The sequence below is a fragment of the Stigmatopora argus genome, chromosome 7 (genome assembly GCF_051989625.1).
Source record: "Stigmatopora argus isolate UIUO_Sarg chromosome 7, RoL_Sarg_1.0, whole genome shotgun sequence".
NCBI lineage: Eukaryota > Metazoa > Chordata > Actinopteri > Syngnathiformes > Syngnathidae > Stigmatopora > Stigmatopora argus.
The window spans coordinates 15,117,523-15,134,329 of NC_135393.1; the positions used below are offsets into that span (position 1 = coordinate 15,117,523).

The 16,807-nt window shown below is 51.6% G+C and overlaps 1 protein-coding gene across 2 annotated transcripts; it reads left to right on the forward strand.

The window, feature by feature from the left end:
• Positions 1-99: 99 nt before the first annotated feature.
• On the forward strand, positions 100-16,518 carry eml6 (EMAP like 6). Of its 2 annotated transcripts, XM_077604784.1 has the most exons (43): positions 100-366; positions 880-1,144; positions 1,215-1,374; positions 1,440-1,538; positions 1,614-1,682; positions 1,820-2,005; positions 2,076-2,211; positions 2,332-2,533; positions 3,400-3,537; positions 3,605-3,861; positions 3,919-4,128; positions 4,195-4,362; positions 4,469-4,575; positions 4,643-4,743; positions 5,579-5,765; positions 5,843-5,948; positions 6,020-6,113; positions 6,176-6,276; positions 6,980-7,182; positions 7,382-7,493; positions 7,565-7,692; positions 7,776-7,917; positions 7,989-8,141; positions 8,239-8,370; positions 8,440-8,528; positions 8,743-8,910; positions 8,973-9,174; positions 9,262-9,388; positions 9,454-9,532; positions 9,926-10,055; positions 10,133-10,231; positions 10,352-10,372; positions 10,829-11,002; positions 11,075-11,283; positions 12,263-12,420; positions 12,546-12,660; positions 13,393-13,581; positions 13,671-13,843; positions 13,924-14,086; positions 14,155-14,258; positions 14,933-15,086; positions 15,159-15,259; positions 15,865-16,518. In XM_077604784.1, exons 2-43 carry the CDS (start codon positions 948-950, stop codon positions 15,887-15,889), a joined length of 5,868 nt encoding a protein of 1,955 aa, XP_077460910.1. In that variant the 5' UTR covers positions 100-366; positions 880-947; the 3' UTR covers positions 15,890-16,518. The 2 variants fall into 2 exon arrangements, with proteins under 2 accessions (XP_077460910.1, XP_077460911.1); XM_077604785.1 differs by lacking the exon at positions 10,352-10,372.
• The last annotated feature ends 289 nt before the right edge of the window (positions 16,519-16,807 follow it).

Genomic DNA, 16,807 nt, shown 5'->3' on the forward strand with positions numbered 1-16,807 from the left:
ATCAGATACCCACACTGATTAAGTTCTACTACTTTGGTGTCTGATGCAAGATGGACGCCAATCACTCACGGCGCCGACTTGGCTTTCGGACATCTAGCTTCCCATTTTCGATATCTGTTCTCGTCCCCTCGGTGATCCGCGTCCAATCCGAACCCTTCCTCCGGTTCTGTGCCGTGATTCCGAGCAGCGGTTCCGCTGCGGGCGTCAGTTGGGAAACGCCGGACGGGAGGCAACCGAATGGACGCCGTCTCTCTCCGTTGACGGCGGCTCAACTCGCCGCCGTAATCTGGTTTGGGGCTCGCGACGTCCGAACGCCATTTGAACATGAGGATGCTGATGCTGACATCAGAGGCCACGGGACAGCAGGTGCGCGAGATTTCGCCTGCAATTGATTGACAAATTTCAGCACTAAAGATAACATTTATTTTGTTTATTTTGTTTTCTGCAAAATGAATGGTGATGTAGCGTCTTTTGCTAATGGTAACTCATGCGACCAAACGGATTTACGAGTCACCACGAAGGATTATTTCATGGTATCCGAACTACGGCCCGCGGGCCAATTGCGGCACGGTTTTACTTAACCCACAGCAAATGAAAATTTCAACAAAAATGGCGCACACACAATACGCTTAAAGGTCCTAAGAAATGGTCATCTGCGTGTAAAAAAAATAACTTCACTATGTAAGATGCAGAAACCAAATTTGGCTGTTTTTTTAAACTATGACGTCGCTATTCCATTCAAAACAATGCATCAGGGCACGCCCACTTTTTCCCAGCAATTGAGCTTGTGACGTCACAACCACCACTGGCTTGATCATGTGTTCCCAGAAATCTGCAGCTCATTCTGGGTTTGATGCTCATTCTATGTTTCCCCATAAGTCTTGACAGGGAGCGAGGGCGGAGTCATGGGGGCGGCCGTCGGGAGCGCCCGCCGCCCCTGAGGCCAAATGGCGGACAAGACGGCGCCGCGCTGCCAGCTGAGGCTGGAGTGGGTCCACGGCTATCGCGGGCACCAGTGCCGCAACAACCTCTACTACACGGCCGGGAAGGAAGTGGTCTACTTTGTGGCCGGCGTGGGCGTGGTCTACAATGCCCGCGAACACACCCAGAAGTTTTACCTGGGACACAACGATGACATCATCAGGTCAGATTCCCTGCGGGCCGCGTTTTTCCCCGCCGAGTAAGACGGCGAACTGGGATGCGCTCTTTTCCAGTCTGGCGCTGCATCCCGACAAAGTGCAGGTGGCGACCGGTCAGGTGGGCAAGGACCCCTACGTGTGCGTGTGGGACACGTACGCCATGCAGACTGTCTCCATCCTGCGCGACGCGCACACGCACGGCGTGGCCTGCTTGGCTTTCGACGCCGACGGACAGGTGAGCCGGTTGGCACGCGATTGGACGCCGCCGCCGCTGACGCGCCGTCTCGTCCGGTCCTCTAGCGGTTGGCCTCGGTGGGACTGGACGCCAAGAACACGGTGTGCGTGTGGGACTGGAGGAGAGGACGCGTCCTGGCCTCGGCCACCGGACATTCGGACAGGGTGGGAGTGGCTAGGTCGCCGGCCGCCTGACCTTTTGGCCGGGGGTTTGAGCCCACGTCTGCCGGATTTCCGCAGATATTCGACGTGGCGTGGGATCCGCAGCTTTCCACGCGACTGGTCAGTTGCGGAGTCAAGCACATCAAGGTGACGTCAAGTTTTAAAAAAAAGTTTTTGGGCATCTGCTGCATATTAAGGCTGATACGGCAAAGGGGCGTGGCCACGAGGAAGTGGAAAAATACAGTTGCAACCCGATTTTAATGGCACTCTGGTGGCTTTTTCAGTTCTGGACTTTATGCGGGAACGCCCTGACCCCCAAGCGCGGGATCTTCGGGAAAACGGGCGACCTGCAGACTATTTTGTGCGTGGCCGCCGCCAAAGAGCAGACCACCTACTCGGGAGCGCTCAACGGCGACGTCTACGTGTGGAGGGGGGCGGCGCTGGTCCGGACCGTGCAGGCTGCGCACGGGGTACGTATACGCGCACGAGTGGGTGGGCGGGCGGCATCCAGACCGATCCAAAACCCGTCGCCGCTTTCAGGCTGGAATCTTCAGCATGCACGCCAGCGAGGAAGGCTTCGCCACGGGCGGACGCGACGGCTGCGTGCGTCTCTGGGACGCCGACTTCAAGCCCATCACCAAGATTGACCTGAGGGAAGCCGAACAAGGGTACAAAGGTGGGCTCCGTCCGTCCGGGGTCAAAAAAAAAAATGAAACGCCAAGTGTCCCCTCGCCGGAATGGCGAAAACGGAGGGACTACCGTATCGCTCATCCAATGGTTTCCTCTCCTCGCTCAGGTCTGTCCATCCGCAGCGTCTGCTGGAAGGCGGATCGCGTTCTGGCCGGCACGCAGGACAGCGAGATCTTCGAGGTGATGGTCCGCGACAGGGACAAGCCGTTGCTGTTGGTGCAGGGCCACAGCGAAGGCGAGCTCTGGGCGCTCGACCTCCATCCCAAGCAACCGGTCGCCGTCACCGGGAGCGACGACCGATCCGTGAGGTGAGCGGCCGGCCGGCGGGAATTTTCCATAGCCGTGACGTGATTTTAGCGCCGAGCTAACCAGAGCTAACTTTTAGGCCACCGGTGTCAAAGTGGCGGCTGGGGGGCCAAATCTGGCCCGCCACATCATTTTGTGTGGCCCGGGAAAGTAAATCATGAGTGCCGACTTTCTGTTTTAGGATCAAATTAAAATGAGAGATTTAGATGTATATTAAATTTCCGGATTTTCCCCCTTTTAAATCAATAGTTGTAATTTTTTAATCCATTTTTTCTGTGTTTTTTGTTCAAAAATCCTTTTGTAAAATCTAAAAATATATAAAAATATTTTCTGTTTTCCACTTTAATATGGAACATAATTAAAGAAAAATTTGGTTTCCTTTTGCAATGAAAAACAAGTGATTAAATAAATGATTTTCCCTTACTAAGAAAAAAAAAGCACATGTCAAAGTGGCGGCCGGGGGGCCAAATCTGGCCTGCCACATCATTTTGTGTGGCCCAGGAAAGTAAATCATGAGTGCCGACTTTCTGTTTTAGGATCAAATTCAAATGAAGAGTATAGATGTATATAAAATTTCCTGATTTTCCCCCTTTTAAATCAATAATTGTAAATTTTTAATCCATTTTTTCTGTTTTTAGTTCAAAAATCATTTTGTAAAATCTAAAAAAAAAATATTTAAAAAAGCTAAAATAAACATTGTTTTAGATCTATAAAAAACTGAATATTCGGGGCTTTTAATCCAGTTCTTTTAATCCATTTATATAAAAAAATATCTAGATATTCTATCTAAAATGGTCCGGCCCACGTGAAATCGAGTTGACGTTAATGCGGCCCGCAACCCAACCCAAGTCTGACACCCTTGTTTCAGGCTGTGGAGCCTTCCCGACCACACCCTCCTGGCCCGCTGCAACATGGAGGAATCGGTACGCAGCGTCTCCTTCAGCAACGACGGCTCTCAGCTAGCCCTCGGCATGAAAGACGGCTCCTTCACCGTCCTGCGCGTCAGGTAAGCGAGTCCCCCGCCGTCCTCCACGTCCGAGCCACCCGCTGACTCGCCCCGCCGATGCCTTCAGGGACATGACGGAGGTGGTCCACATCAAGGATCGCAAGGAGGTGATCCACGAGCTCAAGTTCTCCCCGGACGGGTCCTTCCTGGCGGTGGGCTCCAACGACGGCGTGGTGGACGTCTACGCCGTGGCGCAGCGTTTTAAAAAAGTGGGCGAGTGCGCCCGCTCCGCCTCCTTCATCACCCACCTGGACTGGTCCGTCGACTCCCGCTTCCTGCAAACCAACGACGGCGCCGGAGAGCGCCTCTTCTACCGGATGCCGGGTAAAGTCCGCCGCCCAGGCGTGCCTTACACAAGCTGACCTTTGACCTGGTGCGCAGGAGGTAAACTGGTGTCCAAGGAGGAGGCCAAAGGCCTCCACTGGATGACTTGGACCGGCGTGCTGGGTCCGGAAGTCAACAGCATCTGGCCCAAATACTCCAACGTGACCGACGTCAACTCGGTGGACGCCAACTACGCCAACGGCGTGCTGGCCGCCGGCGACGACCCGGGCCTGGTCAAACTCTTCCGCTTCCCGTGCGTCAAGAAAGGTGGGTCTGCTCTTCTGCCGCCCCGTCATCCCTCCCCCCGCCGGCGAACCCGCTTTTCTGGCGCAGGCGCCAAGTTCAAAAAGTACACGGGACACTCGGCCCACGTGACCAACGTGCGCTGGTCGGGCGACCTGCAGTGGCTGGTCAGCACCGGCGGGGCCGACCACGCCGTCTTCCAGTGGCGCTTCCTGCCCGAAGGCGTCATGAACGGAGTCCTGGAGCCACTCCTCCAAGGTGAGGAGAAGAAATGGAGACCACTCATTGGCTGGTGCTTCACAATGCTGTTGACTCAATGCAAAAATCGACCCAAAATGAATGTGACATTTTTGCATCTTTTTAGAAGGCTACGCCGACTCCAACAGCGGCGAATCGGACTCGGACGTGTCCGACGTCCCCGAGATCGACTCGGATATCGAGCAGGAGTCTCAGCGCAACTACGAGCGGCAGGTGAGCCCAAGGCGGGTCTCGGGCGCCGCGGACCAAGCCGACGCCTCCCTGTCGTCCCCGTCGGCAGGTTTACAAGGACGACTTGCCGCAACTACGCAGGAAGCTGACGGGTTCCCTGAAGAGGCAGAAAGCCCCCGAGGAGGGACTCCGCCTCCAGTTCGTTCACGGGTATGTCCATTTACTCGTATCTCAAATCAACTTTTCCCATAGAAATGAATTACAATCATGTCATTCGTTCCCACCCTCTGTGAAAACACCAAAAACCTTTTCTTGGCACTTACCCTTCATTGCACCGGCTTGCTTTGGACCCATTATTTTTCCTCTTCATTCTGCACTGACTAATGCAAAAAACCTCCCGCTTCTCGGCCACCTGGTTGTCTGGTATCTCAAGGCAAATATTTGCTCAGAATTGTACTCGTATCTCAAATTTCTGGTATGTTGGGACACTTGTATGCCAAGGTATTACTGCAAGAGTGTCAGACTCGGGTTGGTTCGCGGGCCGCGTTAACGTCATCTCGATTTCATGTGGGCCGAACCATTTTAGATATATTATTTAGAGTTTGTTTTTTATAAATGGATTAAAAGAACTGGATTAAAGCCCTGAATATTCAGTTTTTATAGATCTAAAACAATGTTTATTTTAGCTTTTTTATATATATTTTTAGATTTTACAAAATGATTTTTGAACTAAAAACACAGAAAAAATGGATTAAAAAATTACAATTATTGATTTAAAAGGGGGAAAATCTGTCAATTTAATATACATCTATACTCTTCATTTTAATTTGATCCTAAAACAGAAAGTTGGCACTCATCATTTATTTTCCCGGGCCACACAAAATGATGCGACGGGCCAGATTTGGCCCCCGGGCCGCCACTTTGACACATGTGTATTACTGTATCGGGATGGAATGGTATCACCACATGAGGTCATACCCACCCCTAGCGGGAAATATTTTAGCAACGAGCCCCGAAACGGCGTAACGGCGAGCTCCTCCCCCAGGTACCGGGGCTTCGACTGCCGCAACAACCTGTTCTACAGTCAGACGGGCGAGGTGGTCTACCACGTGGCGGCCGTGGCGGTGGTCTACAACAGGCCGCAGCACAGCCAGCGGTTCTACCGGGGGCACGACGACGACATCCTCTGCCTGGCGGTGCACCCCCTGAAGGATTACGCCGCCAGCGCGCAGGTAAGACGGCCGACCGCTCGCCGTCCGACCGCTCGCCGTCCGTCCCCTCGCTCGCTCACGGCCGCTCCCCCGGTCAGGTGGGCCGAGACCCGGCCGTCCACGTGTGGGACATCGCCACTCTGAAATGCCTGTCGCTGCTCCGGGGTCACCACGGCACCGGCGTCTGCGCGCTGGACTTTACGGGTAGGCCTGCCGTCCGACACCCCCGGTTTAGCCGTCCGTCCTCGCCAATCCCGCCTCTTTTTGGCGGGCAGGCGACGGGAAGAGCTTGGTGTCGGTCGGGATGGACAACTTCCACTCGGTGGTCGTCTGGGACTGGAAGAAGGGCGAGCGACTGGCCAAAAGCAGGTAGGCCCGGCCGAGGACCCGCCGCGCTCCGCTCTTGACCGGCGACCGCTCGTTTGCAACAGGGGTCACAAGGACAAAGTCTTTGTGGTGAAGAGCAACCCCTTTCGGATGGACAAGCTGGTCACGCTGGGGATGAAACACATCAAGTTTTGGCAACACTCAGGTAAACCTACCCGAAAATCCTGCTTCAAATTTCAGCCAGAAAAACACCAGGTCGCGGGGGGTGCTGGAGCCCATCCCAGCAAATTACGGGCACCGGGGGGGACAAAGGACAACCATTCGCGATCGTATATAGGGGCAATTTAGCGTGTGCGGTCGATTGGTCGCCGGTCGATTGGTTGCCGGTCTTTTGGTCGCCGGTCTTTTGGTGGCCCCGACCGCAACAACGGGTGACCAAAAGACCGACGACCAAAAGACCGGCGACAAAACAAGGTAAAACAACAGTCTACGTATCAATAAAAGCCAACAGTGGCCATGAGCAGTTTTACTGAGCCGACGTGCGAGTGTAAAAGAGTTTGAATGTACATGCGTTGTCCCTTTAAGAAGCTACGTCAGTCAGGATCTTAACAAGTTCTCCAACAAAAAACAATAAAAGTACGGGAAATTTGGAGATTTTCTTTAGCCTAATAATTTCTAGGGCATTAAGTATGACTAAATAGTAATTTGCAGTTTGTATTTAGGGAATTTAAGCAATGATTTAAATGGTAATTATCACTTACCTTCCGGGCGACCAAAAGTCGGCGACCAATCGACCGTGTACCCAATTCAGCATAGAATTAGCCTAGCATGCATGTTTTTGGGATGTGGGAGGAAATCGGAGTACCCGGATAAAACCCATGCTTGGATATTTAAACGCTCGCTTGCAGGGGGCGGCCTGACGTTCAAACGCGGGATCTTCGGCAACCTGGGCAAGCAGGAGACCATGATGTCGGCGTGCTACGGGCGCTCGGAGGACTCGCTCTTCTCGGGGGCCGCCAACGGGGACGTTTACGTTTGGCGAGACACCGCGCTGCTCAAGACCGTCAAGGCCCACGACGGACCCGTCTTCGCCATGTGCTCCTTGGACAAGGTCCCGCCCACTTTTTCCCTCTCTTTCAAGTCTTTGCATGACTATAGCTAGGAAATGATGGAGATAGACGTCCAATCCATTCGAGGCGGCGGATAAACAAATGCGTTTCCTTCACGTGGCGACTGTTTGCAAAAGTGAATAGCCACGCAAAACAATCGGAAGTAGCAACAACAAAACGACTTTGCCGCCCGCCGTCCAGGGTTTCGTGACGGGCGGGAAGGACGGCGTGGTGGAACTGTGGGACGACGCCTTCGAAAGATGTCTGAAGACCTATCCCATCAAGAGGACGCTTCTGTCCCCCGCGTCCAAAGGTGAGACGTTCGTCGACCGCCGTTTTGTGGGAACGGACGTCGAAACGGATTGGACGTCTTTTCCTTTTTAGGACTGCTGCTCGAAGACAACCCGTCGGTCCGAGCCATCGCGCTGGGACACGGCCACATCCTGGCGGGGACCAAGAACGGAGAAATCCTGGAGATCGACAAGAGCGGACCCATGACCCTGCTGGTCCAGGTGAGCCGGGTCCTCCGGGTCCTCCGGTTCTCCGGTCCAGTCCTCTCTCCGTCCCGAAACGACCACGAACGTCTCGCCATCAGGGTCACATGGAGGGCGAGGTCTGGGGTCTGGCCGCCCACCCTCTGCTTCCCGTCTGCGCCACCGTCGGCGACGACAAAACCCTGAGAATGTGGGAGCTGTCGGCCAACCACCGAATGGTCGCCGTGCGCAAGCTCAAGAAAGGTGGGCTCTCCGTCCGTCCTCCCACTCGCCGGCCGGCCGGCGCCTTGAAATTGTGGGCGGTCGTGTCGCAGGCGGACGTTGTTGCGCCTTCTCCCCCGACGGAAAAGCTCTGGCGGTGGGTCTGAACGACGGCAGCTTCTTGGTGGTCAACGCCGATACCCTGGAGGACATGGTGACCTTCCACCATCGCAAGGAGCTCATCTCAGACATTCGCTTCTCTCAGGGTACTGTGTTTTCTCACATATTAGCCGCCTACGCGTTTAAGCCACACCCTTAAAATTGCCTTCAAATCGTTGAATTGGACAATTTCCCTCGCGTAAGACGCGGGCAAGTACCTGGCCGTGGCTTCCCACGATTCCTTCGTGGACATTTACAACGTGCTGACCAGCAAGAGAGTGGGCATCTGTAAAGGAGCCGGAAGCTTCATCACCCACCTGGACTGGGACTCCAGAGGTGAGGTGCCCCGGCACCCTCCCCGACCTTTTTAAGGTTGGGCCTTCTTTTCCAAATGTCCTCCCGCAGGAAAACTTCTTCAGGTCAACACCGGAAGTAAAGAGCAGCTTTTCTTCGAAGCCCCCCGAGGACGCAAGCAGAACATCGGGGCGACCGAGGTGGGTGACCAATCGTGTGACCAATCACAAGTATCGGCTTTTTGAAAAAAATGATGTCTTTAAAAGTAACTCTTTATTTTTGGAGATATACTTTTATGATTCAGCAGCCCGGTGGCTTGAGTGGTTAGCACGTCAGTCCTGGGTTCAAATCCAGGACGCGCAGCTAGCTGGCCGTGGAGGCGGAGTTAAAAGGCAAGACGCTTGTGTGTCGTAGTTGAGCAAGCTGGAGTGGGCCAGCTGGACTTCGGTGGTGGGTCCCAGCTGCGAGGGGATCTGGCCCACCTTCGGCCTGGTCAACACCGCGTCGCTCAGCAAAGATGGCAAACTGCTGGCCAGCGGCGACGACTTTGGCTTCCTCAAACTCTTTAACTTCCCGTGCAAGGTGAGAAGGCCCCGCCCTCTCCGGTCCTCCTTGACCTTTGACCTCCCCCCCCACACCACTAGGGTCAGTTCTCCAAGTTCAAGAAGTACGTGGCTCACAGCGTCAACGTGACCAACGTCCGCTGGTCCAACGACGACGCGCTGTTGCTGTCGGTGGGCGGGGCCGACACGGCGCTCATGATCTGGACGCGGGAGCCGCCGGGTCACAAGGAGAACAAGGCGGCGGACAGCGAGGAGTCCGACGACGACCCCGAGGAAGACGGAGGTACGCCCCCTCTCGCCAACCGGTACGCCGCCGTATTGGACGAGATTATTGACGGAAGGCGCCGTCGCCGCCGCCGCCGCTGCGTAGGCTACGACAGCGACGTGGCTCGGGAGAAGGGCGCCGACTACGTGACCAAGGTCTACTCGAGCAGCATCAGGAAGATGACGGGGACCAAACCTCACCTGCGCTACAAGGAAGTCCCCGGCGAAGAGAGGTACGAAGCCGGGATTCCTTCTTTCTCGTGCTCGGTTCAAGCTCCGCCCTCGCTTCTTTTTTCAGACCTCCGGTGAGTCGAGCCACTCCACTTCCCGACAAGCTGCTGAGAAACAACGTTTCCAAGAAGAAGAAGGCTGTGGAGGTCAGTCAGCTACTGAATGTCACTTAAAGCGAGTCTAATTTGTGTGCATATAAGCCGTTGTGAGGGCTAAGTGATGACAGGTCTTGACCAGTAGGTGTCACTAAAATTCTATTCTAGTTGCTAGAAGAATTAAAGAATACAAGAGAAATACATTCCATATTCCACAGCCGTACCCTCGATTCAGTCATCATTTTTTTGAGCGACAAATACGGCCTACGTGTGAGAGAATACGCTACTTTCTGTCCCTTTTGGATCATTTCTGATCTTGAGGGAAATTCTGGCCCGCTTCCTTTTCATTGGTTGCTTTCTGCTTATTTTGGGGAGTTTCTCGGTGACTCCGTTAGTTTTCGGGGTATTTGAAGTGGTCAATCAGCCTTTTCTCGGCCTTCCCAGGACCTTCAGCTGGACCACGTCTTCGGGTACCGAGGTCTGGACTGCCGGAACAACCTTCACTACCTCAACGACGGCGCCGACATCATCTTCCACACGGCGGCCGCCGCCGTGGTCCAGAACCTGTCCTCGGGTGCGTGCTCGCCTCATCGGGAGCTCCCGTCGGAAATCGAGCGGTCGCCAGATCGGACGTTTTCCCCGTCTGGACAGGAACTCAGAGTTTCTACCTGGAGCACACGGACGACATTCTCTGCCTGACCGTCAACCAGCACCCAAAATACCAGAACGTCATCGCCACGGGGCAGATCGGTGAGCGCTCGCCGGCCGACGTGTCGGCGCCGCATGAACTGGCCCGCTTTTTTTTTGCTCCATCTGCCGCTTTTCTTTTTGCTTTGTTTGCTTTCTCCAACGTCACCGCTTCTTCATCAGGTGACGTCGGCGATCTCCCGGGTAAGCCCTGTCCGCCAAATTCTAAAAATGTACATTTTTATTTTTTTTAATCCAATTTAAACAATTTAAACTACAAGTCAAATTCAGGAAATCAAGGCACACAAAGTTGTCTCCCATTTTCTGGCCTAAAATGTATGGTTCTACTCAAATTTGGGGAAAAATGACCCAATACTGACAGTAAGTGACCCCAAATGTACAAGAAGTTACTGGTACAAGGCCTAAAATCATCAGAAAATGATCCAAAATATAGAATTCCCTGAATTGTTCACAAAGTGACACCAAGTGCTTTGCTTTCCTGAATGTTTGGATGTAGAATTATTTTGATTGGATAGCTTCCCTTCCAAGGGGGGTTCTCGGGGGGCATTACAACGGTTCGGATGCACCATTTTCAGCCCGCCACGCTTGCCGCTCCCGTCCTAACCTTAAATTCCTAACGGTGGCGCCGCACGGCCTCAGGTTTCGCGCCGTCCATCCACGTGTGGGACGCCATGACCAAGCAGACCTTGTCCATCCTGCGTTGTTCTCACGCCAAAGGCGTGGGCTACGTCAACTTCAGCGCCACGGGGAAGCTCCTCCTCTCCGTGGGGGTGGAGCCTGAACACGTCATCACCGTGTGGAGGTGGCAGGAAGGTACATTTGCGCGAGTGGGCGGGCGCCGACCTTTTACTCGCTCCGCCGGCCGACTCCCGTTCTTGAGCTCAGGCGCCCAGATCACCAGCAAAGGGGGCCACCCGGAGCGGATCTTCGTGGTGGAGTTCAGACCCGACTCGGACAGCCAGTTTGTGTCGGTGGGCATCAAACACATCAAGTTCTGGACCGTGGTGGGCGGCTCGCTCTTGTACAAAAAAGGCGTCATCGGCGCCGTGGAGGACGCACGGGTGCAGACCATGTTGGCGGTGGCCTTCGGCGCCGTAAGTACAGTGATACCTTAAAATGTGAGCTTCACGCGTTCCGGGACCGAGATCGTATCTCAAAACAACTTTTCCTGTAGAAAGGAACTACCGTATTTTCACGACTATATGGCGCATCGCGTTTAAAGGCGCAGTGTCAGTAACGAGTGCTATTTCTGTATTTGACACACACAGGACGCACCATTTTTAAAGACGCAGTCATGTATGGCAGAACATACACCAGCTTAAACATACGGACACACGCTAAAAACACGTTTTTAAAAAGGCAACGGAAGCAAAACTGAGTTCGGTTGTACTTTATTTAGCCATTTTACAATGCACTCACGTCATCATCACCCACAAAACCATCAAAGTCCTCATTTTCTGTGTCCGAATTGAACAATTGTCCAAATGAGTCATTGAAAACGCTGAGTTTTATACGTTCGTCCAGGCGGCCACAATCCATTCGCAAATAGTAGCTAGCTAGTAGCTAGCGTAACTAGCCTGGCGCTGCCTGCCACCCTTCGTAAAGCTGTGTTGATGTCGATGTCCACGCCAACATCTAGTGGCAGGAGTTCTTTTGTAAATCCAGCCGGAATGACGGCGAGCACCAAATTAGTGTACTCGCCGTCATACTTGGTGTATTGACAAAAGAACTATATATCCCAGCAGTCACTGCGCAGTACTTTTTTTACGGGGAAAATAGTAGAGTCGGGGGCTGCTTGCCGTAGTTGTGAGAGCTTTAGAGGATGGTGTACCCTATCGACTGATTTATTTTATTTTATCGTGATAACAATTTTAGTATTGGTCCATATATAAGGCGCACTGGATTATAAGGCGCCCTGTCTATTTTGGAGAAAATTTAAGACTTTTAAGTGCGCCTTATAGTCGGGAAAATACGGTAAATGCAAATGATTTGGGTTCTTTGATACACGGGTGCTCCTAACATACGGGATGGATGGATGGAAGACTCTTTGATTTTGACAGACATCTTTCGCAGAACAACCTGACCTTCACCGGCGCCATCAACGGAGACGTGTACGTGTGGAGAGAGCACTTCCTGGTGCGAGTGGTCGCCAGAGCACACAGCGGACCCGTCTTCACCATGTATACCACCCTCAGGGACGGACTCATCGTCACGGGCGGGAAAGAGCGGCCGTGAGTAGTGCATTTTTTTTTTGTCAAGGTGTCAGCTTTTGAGCATTGAAGCTAAGAAGCGCGTAAATGTATGAGCGAGAGTAGAAAATGTGTCCGTCCGACCGAGGTCCTTCTCCCGCCGGCAGGACCAAGGAAGGCGGCGCCGTCAAACTTTGGGACCAAGAGATGAAGCGATGCCGAGCCTTTCAGCTGGAGACCGGTCAAGCGGTGGAGAATGTCCGATCCGTGTGCAGGGGAAAGGTCGGTCCTTCCGTAAATCGCAATGAGCTTCTCGAACGAATTAACGCTCATTGGCTAATGTAATAGAAGAAATTTCACATTTTAATTTGACGAATTAAATGTAAAGTGATCAATTTTATGTTTTAATAGACTTAATGGTGATAAGTTTGATATTAACACAAACGTCACGCATTAAAATATGAGGAATTTAACATTACGACATGTGAAAGTTGGATGTTATAAAGTGAAATATTTCACATTTTGTGTTCTGATTTTTACATCATAACAAAATTAAGATGATGGTTTCATTTGATCAATTTTACATAATAATTTTCATGTTTTAATGTGCTTTTTTATGGGGCAGGATAAAAACGCTTCCATAGACACGCCCTAAAATGAGTTTATTGAAATGTAGTTTATTTTTTCATCTCATTAAATTATTTAGGAATTGATTCATTTTTAAGAAATAACATAAAATCAGGGAACATTATTTACATTTCAATTCATAAATTGTTTTTTGCACTAATTACATTAATTATATGCAGTTTATATACGCATACCTGTCAACCTCTACCGATAACTGCCCTTATAAATGATTATGATTCCCCTTACAAACCCCCAAAAAACCTTACAAACACCGTACGACTCGTACGGTGTTTGTAAGGTTTTTGGGGGGTTTGTAAGGGGAATCATAATCATTTATAAGGGCAGTTATCGGCAGAGGTTGACAGGTATGTATACGTGACGTTCCAGGGCAAGATCCTGGTGGGAACCAAAGACGGCGAGATCCTGGAAGTGGGCGAGAAGAACGCCGCCTCCAACACCATGATCAACGGACACACTCGCGGCGGGATCTGGGGACTGGACGCCCACCCTTTCAAAGACGTCTTCATCTCGGCCAGCGATGACGGGACCGTCCGCATTTGGGACCTGGCCGATAAGGTCGGCGTCGGCTTCGGGCCACGGGGTTGTTCTACCTGGACCCCGCAAAACCAGAACTTTCTAAGCGGAGTTTGACACCCCTCTTGTAGAAACTCTTGAACAAAGTCAACCTGGGCCACCCCGCCAAGTGCGCCTCCTACAGTCCCAACGGCGAGATGGTCTCCATCGGCACGGAGAACGGCGAGTTCATCGTCCTTCTGGTCAACTCGCTCAGCGTGTGGGGCAAGAAGCGCGACCGCAGTGCGCCCATCCAGGACGTACGGTAGGAGCCGCCACGGTGTCCAATTTTCAAGTTGGAATAACGGAGGCCAAAGGCCCGCCTCCATCCGTCCGGCGCGGCAGCTTCAGTCCGGACAACCGCTTCCTGGCGGTGGGCTCGGCCGAGAGCGCCGTGGACTTCTACGACCTGACGCTGGGCTCCTCCCTCAACCGGATCGGCTACTGCAAGGACGTCCCGGGCCGCGTCATCCAGATGGACTTCTCCGCCGACAGCGGGCACATTCAGGTCGCCTCGCCGGAAGGGGGAGGAGCCTCTGTCGGAGGCGGGTTGGAAATTTCTCGTCTCTCCGCCAGGTGTCCACCAGCGCCTACGCTCGGCAGGTCCACGAGGTTCCTTCGGGGAAGCTGTTGACCGACGCGTCCCTGGTGGAGAGGATCACGTGGGCCACCTGGACCAGGTAAAACTCAGTGATAGGTTCACCATATAGGTATTCCCAAATATTTACCTTTCAACAAAAAGAGGCATCTGAACTCATATCCGTATTTCTTGCAAGAAGAGAATCGATCAACACTCGTCTCCGGTCAAGATCATTCTGATGACTCGATGTCTCTCTTGCTAATTTATTCATAAGATTTTAACGCCATGCCCCACAGAAGTCTAAACATTTTTAGAGTCTCATAACAATTTATCTCAGTTCTCAAAACAATTGTAGGTCTGTGGAAGAGTTTTGATGTGAACCATCTTGTGAAGCCGATGCTTCCCAAAACAATCCACAGTTTCCAAGAGCGCTTGTTGTGAACCATCTTGTGAAGCCGATGCTTCCCAAAACAATCCATAGTTCGATGTGAACCATCTTGATGCTTCCCAAAACAATTTACCGTTCTCTTGATGTGAACCATAGTCTCGAGAAGTCCAGTTGCAAAAGGGGAGTGACCTCCAAAGTTGTTTTGGTTCACTTTGGAGCGAGCATTTCTCTTGCAAGAGATGCATTAAAATGCCTTTTATTAATGTCAATAAGCTTCATTGCAAGCACATATATAATGATTATATTTCAAGGGAAATTTATAATAATGATAAACCTATTGCGACGGGCACGTTGCGATTGACTGCCCTTTTCGGCTTGGTCCTTAGCATCGTGGGCGACGAGGTGTTGGGAATTTGGCCTCGCAACACCGACAAGGCCGACGTCAACTGCGCCTGCGTGTCCCGCGCCGGACTCAACTTGGCCACCGGAGACGACTTTGGCCTCATCAAGCTCTTCGACTTCCCATGCTCGGACAAATTTGTACGTCCGCCCGCTAGCTCGAGCTAATCGCCGCCGCTAGCTTGGACTAACCGCCGCTCTCCGCTCTCGCAGGCCAAGCACAAGCGCTACTTTGGCCACTCGGCGCACGTCACCAACGTCCGCTTCTCCTGCGACGACAAGTTTGTTATCAGCGCCGGCGGCAGCGACTCCAGGTGACCTCCGTCGGCGGCAACACTTCCATTTTTCGCACTTTTCGCATTTGATTTTTACAATTTTAACAGTTTAAAAAGTAACGACACTTTCCGCATAGGTACACGGTCGATTGGTCGCCGGTCTTTTGGTCGCCCGGAAGGTTATTGATAATTACCATTTAAATTGTTGCTCAAATTCCCTAAATACAAACTCCAAATTACTATTTAGTCATACTTAATGCCCTATTAACTATTAGGCTAAAGAAAAGCTCCAAATTTCCCGGACTTTTATTGTTTTTTGTTGGAGAACTTGTTAAGACCCTGACTGACGTAGCTTCTTAAAGGGACAACGCATGTACATACAAACTCTTATACACTCACATGTGCGCTCAGTGAAACTGCTCATGGGCATTGTTGGCTTTTATTGATGCGTAGACCATGTTGTTTTACCTTGTTTTGTTGCCGGTCCTTTTGGTCGTCGGTCTTTTGGTCGCCGGTCTTTTGGTCGCCCGTTGTTGCGGTCGGGGTGACCAAAAGACCGCGACCAAAAGACCGGCGACCAATCGACCGCACACGGTCCGCATACGACATGACTGTATTTTGATGCATGTTTTTTTTCTTTCCAGTTTGTTTGTGTGGAAATGTCAGTGAGCGGCAGAAAGAACGGAAGCGCCAAGGAAAACCAAGGACGATGCCGCTAGCGCCTTTTACAAACGGACGGAAAAATTGGCCAGGCCATGGCTCGGATTTGGGGGTTTTTGGAGGTATGCTCGTAAGCCACGGGTGTCCAACCGATTCCACAAAGGGCCAAGTGGGCGCCGGTGTCCCACCAACCAGTGAAGACGACAGCTTTTAACCAATCTCTTCTCTTACGACTGTAATCGAGCGATTGCAGTCAGGTGCTTCTTGGTCAAAATGTCCGTCCTGTTTCAGTTGGGGTGAAATCCCGCACCCACGTTGCCCATTTGCGGATTTGGATTGACACTTGTGTTTTTGTCGGTAGGCTAACTCGATGCTAAAATGACTATCTTGGCCACAGAAGAAGTAGGGAAGCTGACCCCGCCTCTTTTCACACACGAGCCAATCGCCTTCATTCACCCCTCGATGCCTGAATTGACAATTTACAAATAAAACCGAAGTACATTTAAATAGAATCCAAAGTAGCCAATTCATACAGCTAAAAACAAAAACCTCCTAAAGTCAATATTGAAAATGAGTCATGTAAATGTAGAAAATTATTGTATTTATTTTTTAATAATTGAAAGAGAGAGAAGATTTTCCTGACAAATCAAAAACAGGAGATTATTAATAATTGCCTCTATCCTTTACTATTTTTTTTCATGTTTATTCATTTTAAATGTTGGAAAAGAAGGGAAAAAAACTGTCACTTCTCTCATTTATGCAGTCGCGTTATTGGAATCTGATTTTGCTGAGAAATAACAAGTCAATGCACGTGATTTATTTCCGCCAGGCGCTAAAAATATTAAATAGCGTGCTGGCTAACCCTAAGCCTAACCCTGGTACACCGGAGATGTTGTTGTTGTTGTTGTTGTCATGTTGCACTAACCA

Coding starts and splice junctions, on each gene's coding strand:
- eml6 (XM_077604784.1), top strand. CDS start 948: ATGGCGGACAAGACGGCGCCGCGCTGCCAGCTGAGGCTGGAGTGGGTC. Junction 4,744..5,578: donor CGCCTCCAGTTCGTTCACGG/GTATGTCCATTT, acceptor CTCCTCCCCCAG/GTACCGGGGCTTCGACTGCC. Junction 15,087..15,158: donor TCCCATGCTCGGACAAATTT/GTACGTCCGCCC, acceptor CCGCTCTCGCAG/GCCAAGCACAAGCGCTACTT.